The sequence below is a fragment of the Triticum dicoccoides genome, chromosome 4A (genome assembly GCF_002162155.2).
Source record: "Triticum dicoccoides isolate Atlit2015 ecotype Zavitan chromosome 4A, WEW_v2.0, whole genome shotgun sequence".
Lineage (NCBI taxonomy): Eukaryota > Viridiplantae > Streptophyta > Magnoliopsida > Poales > Poaceae > Triticum > Triticum dicoccoides.
In genome coordinates, this window is record NC_041386.1 from 664,451,771 (window position 1) to 664,464,602 (window position 12,832).

Consider the following 12,832-nt stretch of genomic DNA (forward strand, 5'->3'; position numbering starts at 1 on the left):
GGGGAGGGAGCGGAGGGGCGAGATCGCCATGGCCGCCCTGCGGGAGGGATGGAGGGGAGGGGGGGTGGGGGTGGAGTGAGTGGCGTGCACTTTTCCGGTTGACTCGCCTCCACCTGCGCCGGTAGTGGACACGATTGCACTCAAGGTCAAGGGAAACGTGTTTGCCACTGTCTTATAATTTCAACCTCAACTCGGACATAGTAGCACCAGTGGTCTAGTGGTAGAATAGTACCCTGCCACGGTACAGACCCGGGTTCGATTCCCGGCTGGTGCAGATTCACATTTTTTTTTTTTGTATTTCTTCAACAATTTTTCCAATAATAAGCAGAAAAAGGTTTGGTTTTAAATTCGGAAAAGCTTCAAATCACACGACTGAAAGGCTCGCCGGTTGCAACATTGTTGCTGTTTCAGAGCCATGGCTGATCTGACAGTCGGGGAGGCGGAGTTATCAGCGGGATAACTCGTAGCACGACCCTTTCAAGTTCTTTAGTAAATAAATTTGCCTTTCAAATGCAAACAATAAAATGTTGCAACCACGACTAAATCAAAAAGGAAATGCCGAACCGGTTTCAGCGATCGCCAGCAATATCTGCATCTATTTCACGCTTCAAAGCCAGCTGCACTGGTTTTAGTCGCAAAATTTCTCTCAGTGATGTACCACTGCCATCTCAAGAAAATCAAAATAATTGTCCATCTACTCCCTCTGTTTCTAAATATAAGTCTTTGTAGAGATTCCACTATGGACTACATACGGAGCAAAATGAGTGAATCTACACTCTAAAGTGCCATCTATATACATCCCTGTGTGGTCCATAGTGGAAAGTAGATAGGAAAAGAATGCAGATACAGAACCTTGGGGCAGTTTCACTTATTTCAGAGTGTACGTTTTTTCAGAAGAATACAGCGGAGAACAATGGAAAAACTTCTCCAAAACAAAACCAAGTATAACTCTACTTGTAGAATTTTTCGGCACTTTTCCGCCAAAAAAATAGTGCATTGAGGCACAACATTCTGTGCATATGATCATGCCAACTATGAAAGTACGAAACGAGCAAGCCTCGCCGTATGCTGTCCACTTTCCAGCAAGAACTAGCGTAACAGGGTGTGGCGGTACGTGGTTTTTTCTTCTTCTCACACCAGGGTGCGAGTCCATGTTGTAGCACCACCTAAACATCCTGGAAGACCAAGGTTCGCAGCACCAGCACCGCAGGACGGAGCTTCTCGGCGTGAAATAAACCCCTCTGGACCGGGGGTTTAACCCTTAGGCACAGGAGCAACGACAGCCGTGGTGCTACGCTGCTCGGCACAAAACGTCAGTATGTACTCGGTGAACAAGGGGCGAAGGCCTGCAGTGCAACAGAAAAGGCATAAGGCGAAGCTACTATGTAAGCTGGAGATATACAATGTGCAAAGGTCGTGTGACCAAAACTCACCTTTCAGGAAGGAAGATGACTACACGAGGCTACCACACTAAAGTACAGCTCGTCTACTTTGAACTGGAGACCTTTAGTAGCTCATGGAACGCTTCTTGGGGGATATCGACGGACCCGACACGTTTCATGCGCTTCTTCCCTTCCTTCTGCTTCTCTAGCAACTTCTTTTTGCGGGTGATATCACCACCATAGCACTTGGCCAGAACGTTCTTTCTCATTGCTGACAGACTGGAAATGACACAAGACGACATGCTCAGTTATGTACTTGTCAAATGCACATGTTTTTTACTTAAAAAAAAAGAGTACTCCAGCTAAGCTAACCTGATACCAAACAGAATATTTTTCATGTAACTGAATAATGCATGGGCAGTTGAACATAAATTAGGACTGGGTGACTAACTAGTATTCCAAGCTAGGGAGTCCTAACAAGCTACCCGTACCTTTTCCACATGTTTCATGACCAAAATACAGAATAGGACGAGACACTGAACCATGGGACTGATGCACAAAGGCTGATTAGTCATGATATACAAGCAGATCTTTTGAGGCCAATGGAAAGGTTAAGATGGAACCATTATCAAGTCAGACAAAGAACTCAATGAAAACCATAGTTCAAAAAGGCGCGCCCAGGCGAGGGGCTTAAGTGCACGTAGGCTCTAGGCGATAGCAAAACGCCTAGCACTTAAGTGCGCTTCATCTGCGCATAAGCGTGCGCTTTGGTCAGAAAGCACAAGACGGTGGCAAGATGCACAATTAACGCCTAGCGCTTTTTTTAACTATGATGAAAACTACTCTATAAAAGAAAAATCAAACCCAGTTCCCATGACACTAAATTCTAAGGAACAGCTGATGTTCCAATGAACATACTCATTCAGGCAAATTACAAGCCTGAAATTGAATGGACAAATCCGACTTTACTCCGAACTGAACATGCATTTCATGTTAATAACTATATACTTATTCACAGAAAAGTTCAATTCCTAAATAGCTATAGATGCACTTGCAAATAAGTGAAGTGCATACAAATGTTAACTTCAAAGCACTTCGAATGAACACAAATCTTTAACAAAAGTTGTGCAAGGAAAGATGGAGTAGTATTCAAGAAAACTAAAGCAGAACTAATATCTTACGTTTCCCTTGCAATAACCTTTGAACCAATTGCTGCTTGTATAGTGATCTCGAACATTTGCCTGCACAATGAGAGACCAAAGAGTACAAAATGAACTTAAGTGGAAAGAGTGGCGAAAGGAAATAAAGTGTCCCCAATCGGCACAAGGATAATTTTTTGGTTGCAGCAGCATTTTCCCCAATACCGAAATCCACTTTTTTTCTGCTTCACAATCCTCTTTTCCAATGTAACTATATTTCCCTTCCAATTGTAATTTATAAGTCATGAGAATGCTCAGAAACAATCCAATCAAAGAGCACTGGCCAGTAACCATCATTGGGCATGAACTATATGTGAGAAAAAAATACAAATTTTCACACTGCAACAATTTTTTACTCAGTAGACAAGAAAAAAGTAATACAGCAAGTCTAGTGTTGTGCATTCAGAGAGTCACCCACTGGCCACTGTTGAAGGAAATATAAGTTATGGTGGATTGCTTTAGCTAATTATTGGAATTGAACACATGCATTACTTAAGGAGACAAAGTTCAACTTCAAATTTCACCCGATGATTAGACAGATATAGGATCAAGATCCGCCAAGCTCATGATTTTCTATGTAAATCCTATAGACATAGACTTATCATTTTACGCATCAGAGTCCCAAAACAAGGAGCATAATGGATACCTTTCTATAAATTTCTTGAGCTTGTCCACTAATTCTCTTCCAACCTTCTGAGCTTTTTGGTTATGGATTATAGTAGCCATAGCATCAACAGGCTGGCCGTTAAGTAGAATATCCATCTTAACAAGATCAGATTTTTGATACCTGTTGAAGTGAACTGAAGTTAGTGTGACAAGAACCAAATATAGTGATACAAAGCTGTGGCATTTTTTTTTCCTTTTCTGTCATAGAAGAAATTCCTATGTGCTACTTGAATAGCTATCTCACACCCAATGTAAATAATGCAAATAATTTGTACACCACTTGGCTAATTAATCCAGTGAGTGAAAACAGTTGAAGTCATTTAACGACTCGAACAGTTACTAGTCAAATAGTCACCGGGGAGATGTTCCCGAAACATAAGATGTCTAAAGTAAAAAATTGTTCTCGTTGGTACTTAGTAGGCTGGATTAGGGACTTGCACTAGGGGTAATATTCATAAGCAAGGCCAACAACTTTCAAGAAACAAAGGGGATATAAAATGTTCAATGGAAAAGAATGACCAGAGCACAGGAATTCGATGAGCAACAACCTTACAACCATATCATATTCGTTTTCATCTCAAAATCTCTAAAGATGACAAACACAGTAGTGTAACCAGTCCTTATCTCATTTTTAAAATTGAAAACAGTACATACTCAGAATCTTCATAGTCAAAAGTAGCATAACCAGATGTTATGCTTTTCAACTCATTGTAGAAGTCCACAATGATCTCCCTCAAAGGTAATCGGTACTTCAATAAAGCTCTATTGCTGCATCAAACATAGCCATGATGAGCAAAAACAAAAACAAAAAATTACTTAAAAAATGTGATTTAGGGGAAACAATTACGCATCAATGAATGTATATTCTTGCTGTTCTCCCCTCCTTTCCGAACAAAGCATAATTACAGGACCAACATACCTAAAAGAAATGGTTGATCATCATCAAACTCTTTCTAGTTGTGGATGGAACAGAAAAACTAATGAGAAAGGAAGCAGATCTTACTCACTAGGAATAATAATTGTTGCAATGACTGTTGGCTCCCAGCAGGCCGTTATACGTTTTCCAGCATTGAAATTCAAGGCCGCAGGGTTCTCAATTTGCACTTTGCTGAACAAAACAATCAAGCTCAGATATCCTAGCAGAGAACAAGTATAATATCATTGATTCATTGTAACTGCTCACCTTTCATCACCATATTCAAAGATATATGGTACAGTTGGTATGGTGGATATGACTTGAGCCCCATATTCCTGTACAAAATGCAGTGGCAAATAAAATCTCATGAATGATGACTTCCCTAGAAATAGTTTTATCAGATCATGCAAGAACACTGCCACCACCCTTTTTCCATCATCTAGGTGAGAGCAGAAGTGCATGCACATGGTCCAATTGAGAAAAAAAGGCTCCATTATTGAATTGTGACATAGGTGGATAGATATTGCAAACTTAAGTGGCTGTAATTATGCAAAGTAAATTCATTTGAATCGTAAATCCACACAACGAAAATGATAAGAATTCCTCTTCCAAGGCTAAAGGGACCACAAAACCATCGGGTATTGATTACTAAAAATGAGGTATCATGCAAACTAAACACTAGAATTAGAATCTCTGAAAGGTGTTCACTACTTTTCTTGACAAAAGATTTTGCCTTAATACACACATGGCTGCTGATGCACTAAAAAAATCCCTCTTTTGGCTGGTATTATATCCAATGTACTGAAAAAAGGTCTATGATGCCTCATATTATGCCGTATACTCATGCTGGGTACTCTCACCTGTTATAAGTAGGTAAACAGGTTTAGTAGGTATAACAGGCCAATTAATCAGGCAAGATAGACCCCCTTACAATCGACTAGCAGGGGCTTAACTGGCATCTTTCAGTAATGGGGATGCAAATTTTCCTACGAGAGTATACTGACCCATTTTTGTTGTTCGAAAGAACTCAAGGTGGTATTAATTAAGTGCAAAGCTGTTTACAGCTGTGTACAGTATTACTTATAATTACATGCCACCAATAAACTGACAATTCTTTGCAAAAGTAATAGCAAAACTATACTTGCTCAAGCCGTTGATGAAACACATCCATGTGCAGCAATCCTAGGAAACCGCATCTGAAAAGATACACACGACACAAACCCTTGTACGGATCAATAATGAATTGAGGAATGTTTGGACACTTGATAGCATGTGATCAATGGAAGGGGAGCATACTGAGCATGCAGAAAAGCTTATACCTGAAGCCCATGCCAAGTGCAGTGCTTGTCTCTTTTGTAACAGACACGCTGGCATCATTACATGTTAGCTTCTCAATTGCATGGCTAAGAGCCTCAAAGTCAGAACCATCAGCTGGGTATACACCAGAGAAGACCATGTGTCTCACAGGCTTGAAACCTAAATGACTATTTTACATGATGTCACATAATACCACAAAAGAAAAACTAAGAAAAAAATGCATATAGAACTGTCAATAAATCAAATGTGGTGTTCCCAGGGCCCAACTATTAAATTAATCAGATGATAAAAAATGATCTCAGGAGGGTCTGGAATTCCATACCAGGAAGTGGTTCAACGATAGTCTTAGCCTGATGAAGAGTATCACCAATCCGTGCTTCTTTAGTTGAACGCATTCCAGTTATAACATATCCAACTTGTCCAGTGTAAAGCACTCCAGTAGGGGTAAGCTCAGGATGCATAATGCCAACATCAAAGACTTCATATGTGCGACCAGTCGCAGCTGATGAAATCTTATCTCCCTTGCGCATCGCACCATCAACAATAGCAACATGACATATCACCCCTTTGTATTCATCGTAGTACGAATCTAAGAGCAGCATTCGTACAGGAGAATCACAATTCCCAGGTGGGCAAGGTATACGCTCGATAACAGCAGGTAACACCTGGCTAAGGCCTTGACCAGTTTTGGCGGAAGTGAGCAGAGCTTCACTTGGATCAATGTCAAATAACCTCTTCAACTGGGCCTTTACATTGTCTGGGTCAGCAGTAGGCTGATCAATCTTGTTAATGACAGGAATAATGCTAAGGTTTGACTCAAATGCAAGGTAAAAATTTGCAATTGTTTGTGCCTGTACACCTTGGGCTGCATCAACTACTAGAAGTGCACCCTGGCAAGCTGCTAGGGACCTGGAAACCTCATAGCTGAAATCCACATGGCCTGGAGTATCAATCAGGTTAAGCAAATAGCTTGAAGTATCTGTCCCATGGGACTCGGGATTTTCCACTGTATGCTTGTAGAACATAGTCGCGGTTTGGGCTTTGACGGTGATGCCCCTTTCTTTCTCTACCTGTTGATACCAGATATAAATGTTGCAATAAAGGGCTGAAAGTATAAAACTATACAGCAGGGATTTATCCACCTCAGGAACAGGAGGAACTTTAGGGAAATGGGAATATTTAAGAAACAAGGTAAGTCAACAGTGAAGGTATGCCATTCATGCTAATATTACCATCCGGAAATAAGTAATGACACAAATGAGGAAGCCTAAAGAGAAACCAACTGCCCTCAACCATTTTGCAATTTAGAATGAAGAATTCCCAATGTATAATTTTATCAAACTCCATATATTTACCAGATTCCATATTAAGATAGAGCCTATCTGCTAATCCCTGTAAATCCCAAAGTACTGATAAAAAAAATGCTAATAATCTTCTTATTACTTATTAGCACACACGGTAGGTTAAGTTAGAAGTTACCATATGAATACTTTTTATTGGTTCGTTGCCTTGTCTTCTCTAAATCCATCTCAGTTTTCGTGGCTGCGGGTTTGTATGGAGACTGATGTGCCACATGATTGGATTTCTTTATCAATTTCGTAGCAACACACAGGTATTCAGCTAGTAATAATATGCAACTGTATGTTGTAAGGTTGTTATCTCTGACGCATTCATTAACACCTGAAAGAAAATCGTCCTTCTATCAAAGTAACGACGTTGCTGGTACTGCAGTTCTACCATGTACGAACTTCAAAATTACGAATGCATCGTCGCAATATGTTCCCTCATTCAGTGAATTTAAGTAATGAAAGAGCCAACATTTCAATCGAATTGCTCGTGTTTGGAGAAGGGGGGGATTTTCGCGTCGCACCTGCAGCTTGTCGAGGTACTGAGCCCCATGGCCCTTCTGGATGGTGCCGGTGAGCTCCAGCAGCCGGTCGGCGAGCGTGGACTTGCCGTGGTCGACGTGCGCGATGATGGAGAAGTTCCGGATCCGCTCCGGCGGGTACTGCCCCAGCTCCGACGCCGACACGCCGGGGCGGGGGCGGTGCTCCGGGGACGCCTGGGAGGACAGGAGACGCTCGGGCAGCACGATCGCCCGGGAGGGGGCGGGGGCGTTGGCCAGCTTGCGGACGGCGCTGCGGGCGGCCCGCCGGAGCGCGGCGGCGCCGGCCATGCGGAACCGCGGGGCGGCGGGGGGCTAGGGTTCTGAGAGGGATTTTGGCGAGAAGGGCTTCACGGGTGGGGGGAGTGGGTGGAAGCGGTGTATAGACCAGAAAAATGTTTGTACAGACTGTGAAGGTGGGCCAGTTTGCACTTTGCAACATTCTACAGAGAGTAAGGGGCCTCTTTGATTCAAAAGATTTTTATATAGTAAGTACAATTTTGAAGAATTGCAATCCTTGGGAATTTTTCTTACGCTGGTAGTTTGATTTGTAAGATTAAGCTCTACATTAATTTTATCCTAAGAATGCACCTGCCTCTGTTTCATAACATGGTGCGCATAGATTTTTTTTAAAGTCAAACATCACAAACTTTGATCCAGTCTGTCGAGAAAAACATCGACATCTGGAATGCTAAACATATATCATTAGATTCATCATAAGATGTAGTTTTCATATTGTACATATCTGGTATTGTAGATATAAATATGTTTACCCGCAAAAAGAAAACGTAGATATAAATATGTTTCTCTATAAACTTGGTCAAAGTTTGCATAGTTTGACTTTTCATAGTTTGACTTTAAAAAAAAATCGTGCTACATTATGGAACGGAAGGAGTACTACATTGCGTATAAATTTTAGTATATACACTCAACATCTTGAAAATAATCCTTTGTTTTTCCAGCAAAGAAATCAAACAAACCAAAATCATGTATCATATGGTCACAAATGACTCACAGGCCACAAATGACCTCGGATGAAGATGCGCCCAAAAGCAAATTTAGCCGCTTTAACGAGACGAACAACTTTCATGTTGAACATTTTTCGATTCGAAGCCATTTTGAGGACCGAATCTCTCACACAAAACAGCCGATTGGTGGTGCTACCCATCAGACACGTGTCTGGTAGGGCGCCATATTTAGCCTCCTGGTAGGGCTACATTCTGATGGCTCTAACTTTTGCATACGAATTTGGACTGAGATGATTTTTATATTAAAATCGATTGTTCGACGAGACACACAACTTTCGTGTTGAAACGTTTTCCATTAGAGGCCATATCAATTGAGTTTTATACCATTCTTTAATATGGTGTCAACATGAGCATCTCTGAACTTGTCATAACCATTGCATAAGAGCTTCATTTTAGACCATGTTCATATCCATATTGATCTTTCTAAAGAGAGTCATCCGGAGGTGACCTCCAATCATAAGTTTGAAGTAGTCTTGATATGACCTAAGCTAATTTTATGACTGTACCACTTTTGAGCGTCAACACATGCCCCCTATTTTTTGGGCATTGCTAGCGTGCCGAAAAATAACTTGTACAAAGTTTGTTCTATGAACGATGTCAACACTCCATCGGCCATTTTGTATGTGCTTAGGGTGATAAGTATATATCAACTATTACTTGTTTGAATCCTTGATGCAAACTTAGGTAAAAACTTCTCAACTTTTATAACAATCCGATAATAAAGTTTCATAGATATATATCTGAATGCCATCTTCCGAACCATATTGTTCACTCTTTTCCTAGAATTTTGCAGATAATCACGAATGAACTTCTTCAGTTTCATTAGTGGCCGAAGCGATGAGCTCCAATTCGGCCTTACCTACGTTGGCGAGAATAAGCATCGGCTATTGATAGATACTAGAACGTAAAGGCGCGCGTTGTTGCACCCGCACATTTTATTGGAAGGACAATATAAATGTATGAGAAAATCTGGACATCACAGAAAAGAGAAAAATGAACCTACACTACCAGAAACCGTAATATTTTTGTGGGTCGACTAATTTTCCTGTCGGGGCCGCAACTAGCTCACAGGAAAAATAACTGGACTGTCGGTCGCCAGGGATATGTCTAATATTCCTGTGGGCTGAGTAAGTACCGACAGAAATATAATTTTCGGCCCACCCGCGAAACACTAGGTCGCGAAGAATTTTTAGCCGCGCGCATCTGGAAACTATGCCCCGGCCCCGCCATGGAGCCCTGTTTTCACACCCGTCATCGCGGCACGCCCAAATCCAATCCCCCCAGATCTCCTTTATCCTTTCCTTCTGCGCCACCCAACCCCTCTGCTTTCGAGGCCTCCGACCACCATCCCTCCATGGCTCCCCGCCCAGTGCTTTCCAAGGTCACCCGAGTGCCTCAATCTGCTCTCTATGATGTGGATCTGTACCCATTGGCCACCACCATCCATGGTTCCTTCGGTATTGTGACACGACGTTGTCCCATCTCCGTTCTAGACATCACCATGTGACACCAACGCCTGGCCTGCTCCTCCACCACGGCCCAGCTCGGACCACGCCGCTATCGACGCCACCGTTGCGAATCCACCCCAACTCGAGCAGTTCACCGGCGTCATGGAGGTACGTGACCTAAATCTCAAAACTAGGTTGTTTCCTGTTTCTGGCATTTCCGGATCCCCAAATCTGGTGCGGCTTAGGAATTTCCATATCCAGCCTCAGATCTGATCTATAGAACCGTAGTTTGGATGCAAAATAGTCCCCAAAACTGGCGCAGCTCCTTAGATCTCAAATGTCGTTCTGTATTTCAGCTACATCTTTGAGGAAATTGCAACCATTTATTGTTGCCTTAGTGCTTAAATTAGTTTGGAGGCAACAACACGTATCCACAGGATCTGAAATTTTACTAAGAATGTGTGAGATACTGAGGGTGTACTCGAGGAGTTTCAATTAGTTCTCAAACTTTTAGCATGGATGGGTTGGATACAACTGTACATATCCAAAATGCATGTAATGTTGTTTCAGACTAGATGATAATTTTCTTTCTATTTTAATGGGATTTTTTCATTGACTTACCTGTACAACACCATAATAATTCAATCTCTATTTTTTCTGTCCATACATTTTGATTTTACCTGCTTCAAATATGTTGACATTCAGGAAGCACCGAGCAGCCGCATTGCAAATATGAGGAACATCATCAGTGCAAGAAGTCCAGATTCACTCGACGGCGAGAAATAGTCTCATATTTTTGTTCCAAATAGTATGTACCACTCCCCACTTTGATACTTATGAACACCCATCTGAGATCTCCATTTCCTTGTTACAGTTCATCCAGATCAGTAGTACGATTTAAGGTTCATGATCCAGCTATAAGAGAGGTGTAATATCCTCTGCCCTTGACATGGTATGGTACATACTGTTATTTTCCTAGCTGTCTCCAAATTCATGTATTGATTAATTTCGATTCAAGTTTTCTATCTTGCAAGATCATGCTATCTTCAGAACATCTGAAATGCACCTAAACATTATATTTCAGAGTATTGACAATGAAACTGTACCAGGAAAGGCCTAGTACCATCAGCTATGCTCAAGATATGAACGCTCTGTTTTAACAATTAACACGACAAAGATATGTTCAGGGGCTCCTATCATGGTGTTTTAACAATAAACATAATCAATTTTCAACCCTTTCGGACTTCACTTGGTATTTTTCATGCATTTACTATTTTTTTCAGCTAAATGACGCTGAAATTAAAAAACACTACAAATGAACTCTGAAAAGGTTGAAAGTTGGCATGGTATCATCATTTCACCCACATAGCATGTGGTAAAAAGTTGAGAGGGCTACGGCAAAAACTGGATGCACTTCATGTACAAAATGGACAATATCTTTCGAAGTATCAGGTTTCGGACGAAAACTCATCTGTAAAAAGGGATTTCACTTTTGTGAATTTATTTGAACTCCAGACTTTTTGTGTGTTGAAAATGCACCATTCGAAGCCATATCATCAATTTTCAACCATTTCTGATTTCATTTGGTATTTTTAATGCATTTACTGATTTTTTGAGCTAAATGACCCTGAAATTGAAAGGCACTACAAATGAACTCTGAAAAGGTTGGAAGTTGGTATGGTATCATCATTTCGCCCATATAACATGTGCTAAAAAGTTGAGAGGGTTCCGGCAAAAACTGGATGTACTTCGTGTACAAAATGGACAATCTATTTCAAAGTATCAGGTTTCAAACGAAAACTCATCTGTTACAAAGGGATTTCAATTTTTTTTAACTTATTTGAACTTCAAACTTTTTGTGTGCTCAAAATGCACCATTCAAAGCCACATCATCAATTTTCAACCATTTCTGACTTCATTTGGTATTTTTCATGCATTTACTGATTTTTTGAGCTAAATGACCCTGAAGTTGAAAAACACTACAAATGAACTCTGAAAAGGTTGAAAGCTGGCATGTTATCATTATTTCACCCACATACCATGTGTTCAAAAATTGAGAGGTTAAGGCAAAAATTGGATGCACTTCGTGTACAAAACAGACTATCTCTTTCGAAGTATCAGGGTTTCAGACAAAAACTCATCTGTTATAAAAGGCATTTCATTTCTTCACATGTAACTGCAGTGATATTCTAGATCAAAGGCATCATCATAATAGTTGTGGAGAGAAAGTCTTCACTTTTTCTTTGCTTGTGTCCTTTGCTTATTGCGCCGTAACCATGGATAATCTTCATCGTTTAACAGGGTCCTTGGGTCAGCCTTCACTTTGAAGGGAGGAATTTCATGAAACTTTTCATAATTTTTAGACATGTTTGTCTTGCCCTCCAATCCCACGATGTGTCTTTTTCCTGAAAGAACTATCTGGCGCTTTGGCTCATCGTATGATGTATTCGCTTCCTTATCTTTTCTTTTTACGAACTATTCGTCCTAGCCAATGATGTGGCACATGTTTTCTATGTGAAGGACATGTCTATGGGTTTACCTGTACCCCGCCTCCTGACAGATTGACCCATTTGCACTGAAACAATGGGACCTTAAAATCATGTCCATAGTCAAGTTCCCATATGTCCACTATGTAACCATAATATGTGTCATTTCCCCTCTTGGCTGCTGCATCAAAGCGGACACCACTGTTTTGGTTGGTACTCTTTTGATCTTGGGCGATCGTATAAAATGTATTCCCATTTATCTCATACCCTTTGTAAGTCAATACAGTCAAAGATGGTCCCCTGGCCAATGAGTACAACTCATCAGAAATAGTGTTGTCACCCCTGAGACGTGTTTGCGACCAACTGCCGAAAGTCTTGATGTGTTCACATGTAATCCAGTCGTCACACTGCTCCGGGTGTTTGGAGCGCAGAATGTTCTTGTGTTCATCGGCATACGGGGTCACCAAGGTAGAATTCCGTAGAACTGTGTAGTGTGCTTCAGACT

General features: G+C 41.1%; 1 protein-coding gene and 1 non-coding gene across 2 annotated transcripts; one reads left to right on the forward strand and one right to left on the reverse strand.

Annotated features, from left to right (window-relative positions):
* The first annotated feature begins 203 nt into the window (after positions 1–203).
* TRNAG-GCC lies at positions 204–274 on the forward strand. Its single transcript has one exon. It is a non-coding gene; the product is annotated as a tRNA-Gly (tRNA).
* Positions 275–844: 570 nt separating this feature from the next.
* Positions 845–7,706, reverse strand: LOC119287821 (translation factor GUF1 homolog, mitochondrial). Its single transcript, XM_037567453.1, has 12 exons — positions 7,351–7,706; positions 5,803–6,550; positions 5,483–5,639; positions 5,305–5,359; positions 4,431–4,498; positions 4,251–4,355; positions 4,095–4,166; positions 3,902–4,015; positions 3,228–3,368; positions 2,564–2,623; positions 1,434–1,661; positions 845–1,346 (listed from the first exon to the last, which is right to left on the reverse strand). The coding sequence occupies exons 1-11, from the start codon at positions 7,654–7,656 to the stop codon at positions 1,487–1,489; spliced, it is 2,001 nt and encodes a 666-aa protein (XP_037423350.1). The 5' UTR covers positions 7,657–7,706; the 3' UTR covers positions 845–1,346; positions 1,434–1,486.
* Between the last annotated feature and the right edge of the window lie 5,126 nt (positions 7,707–12,832).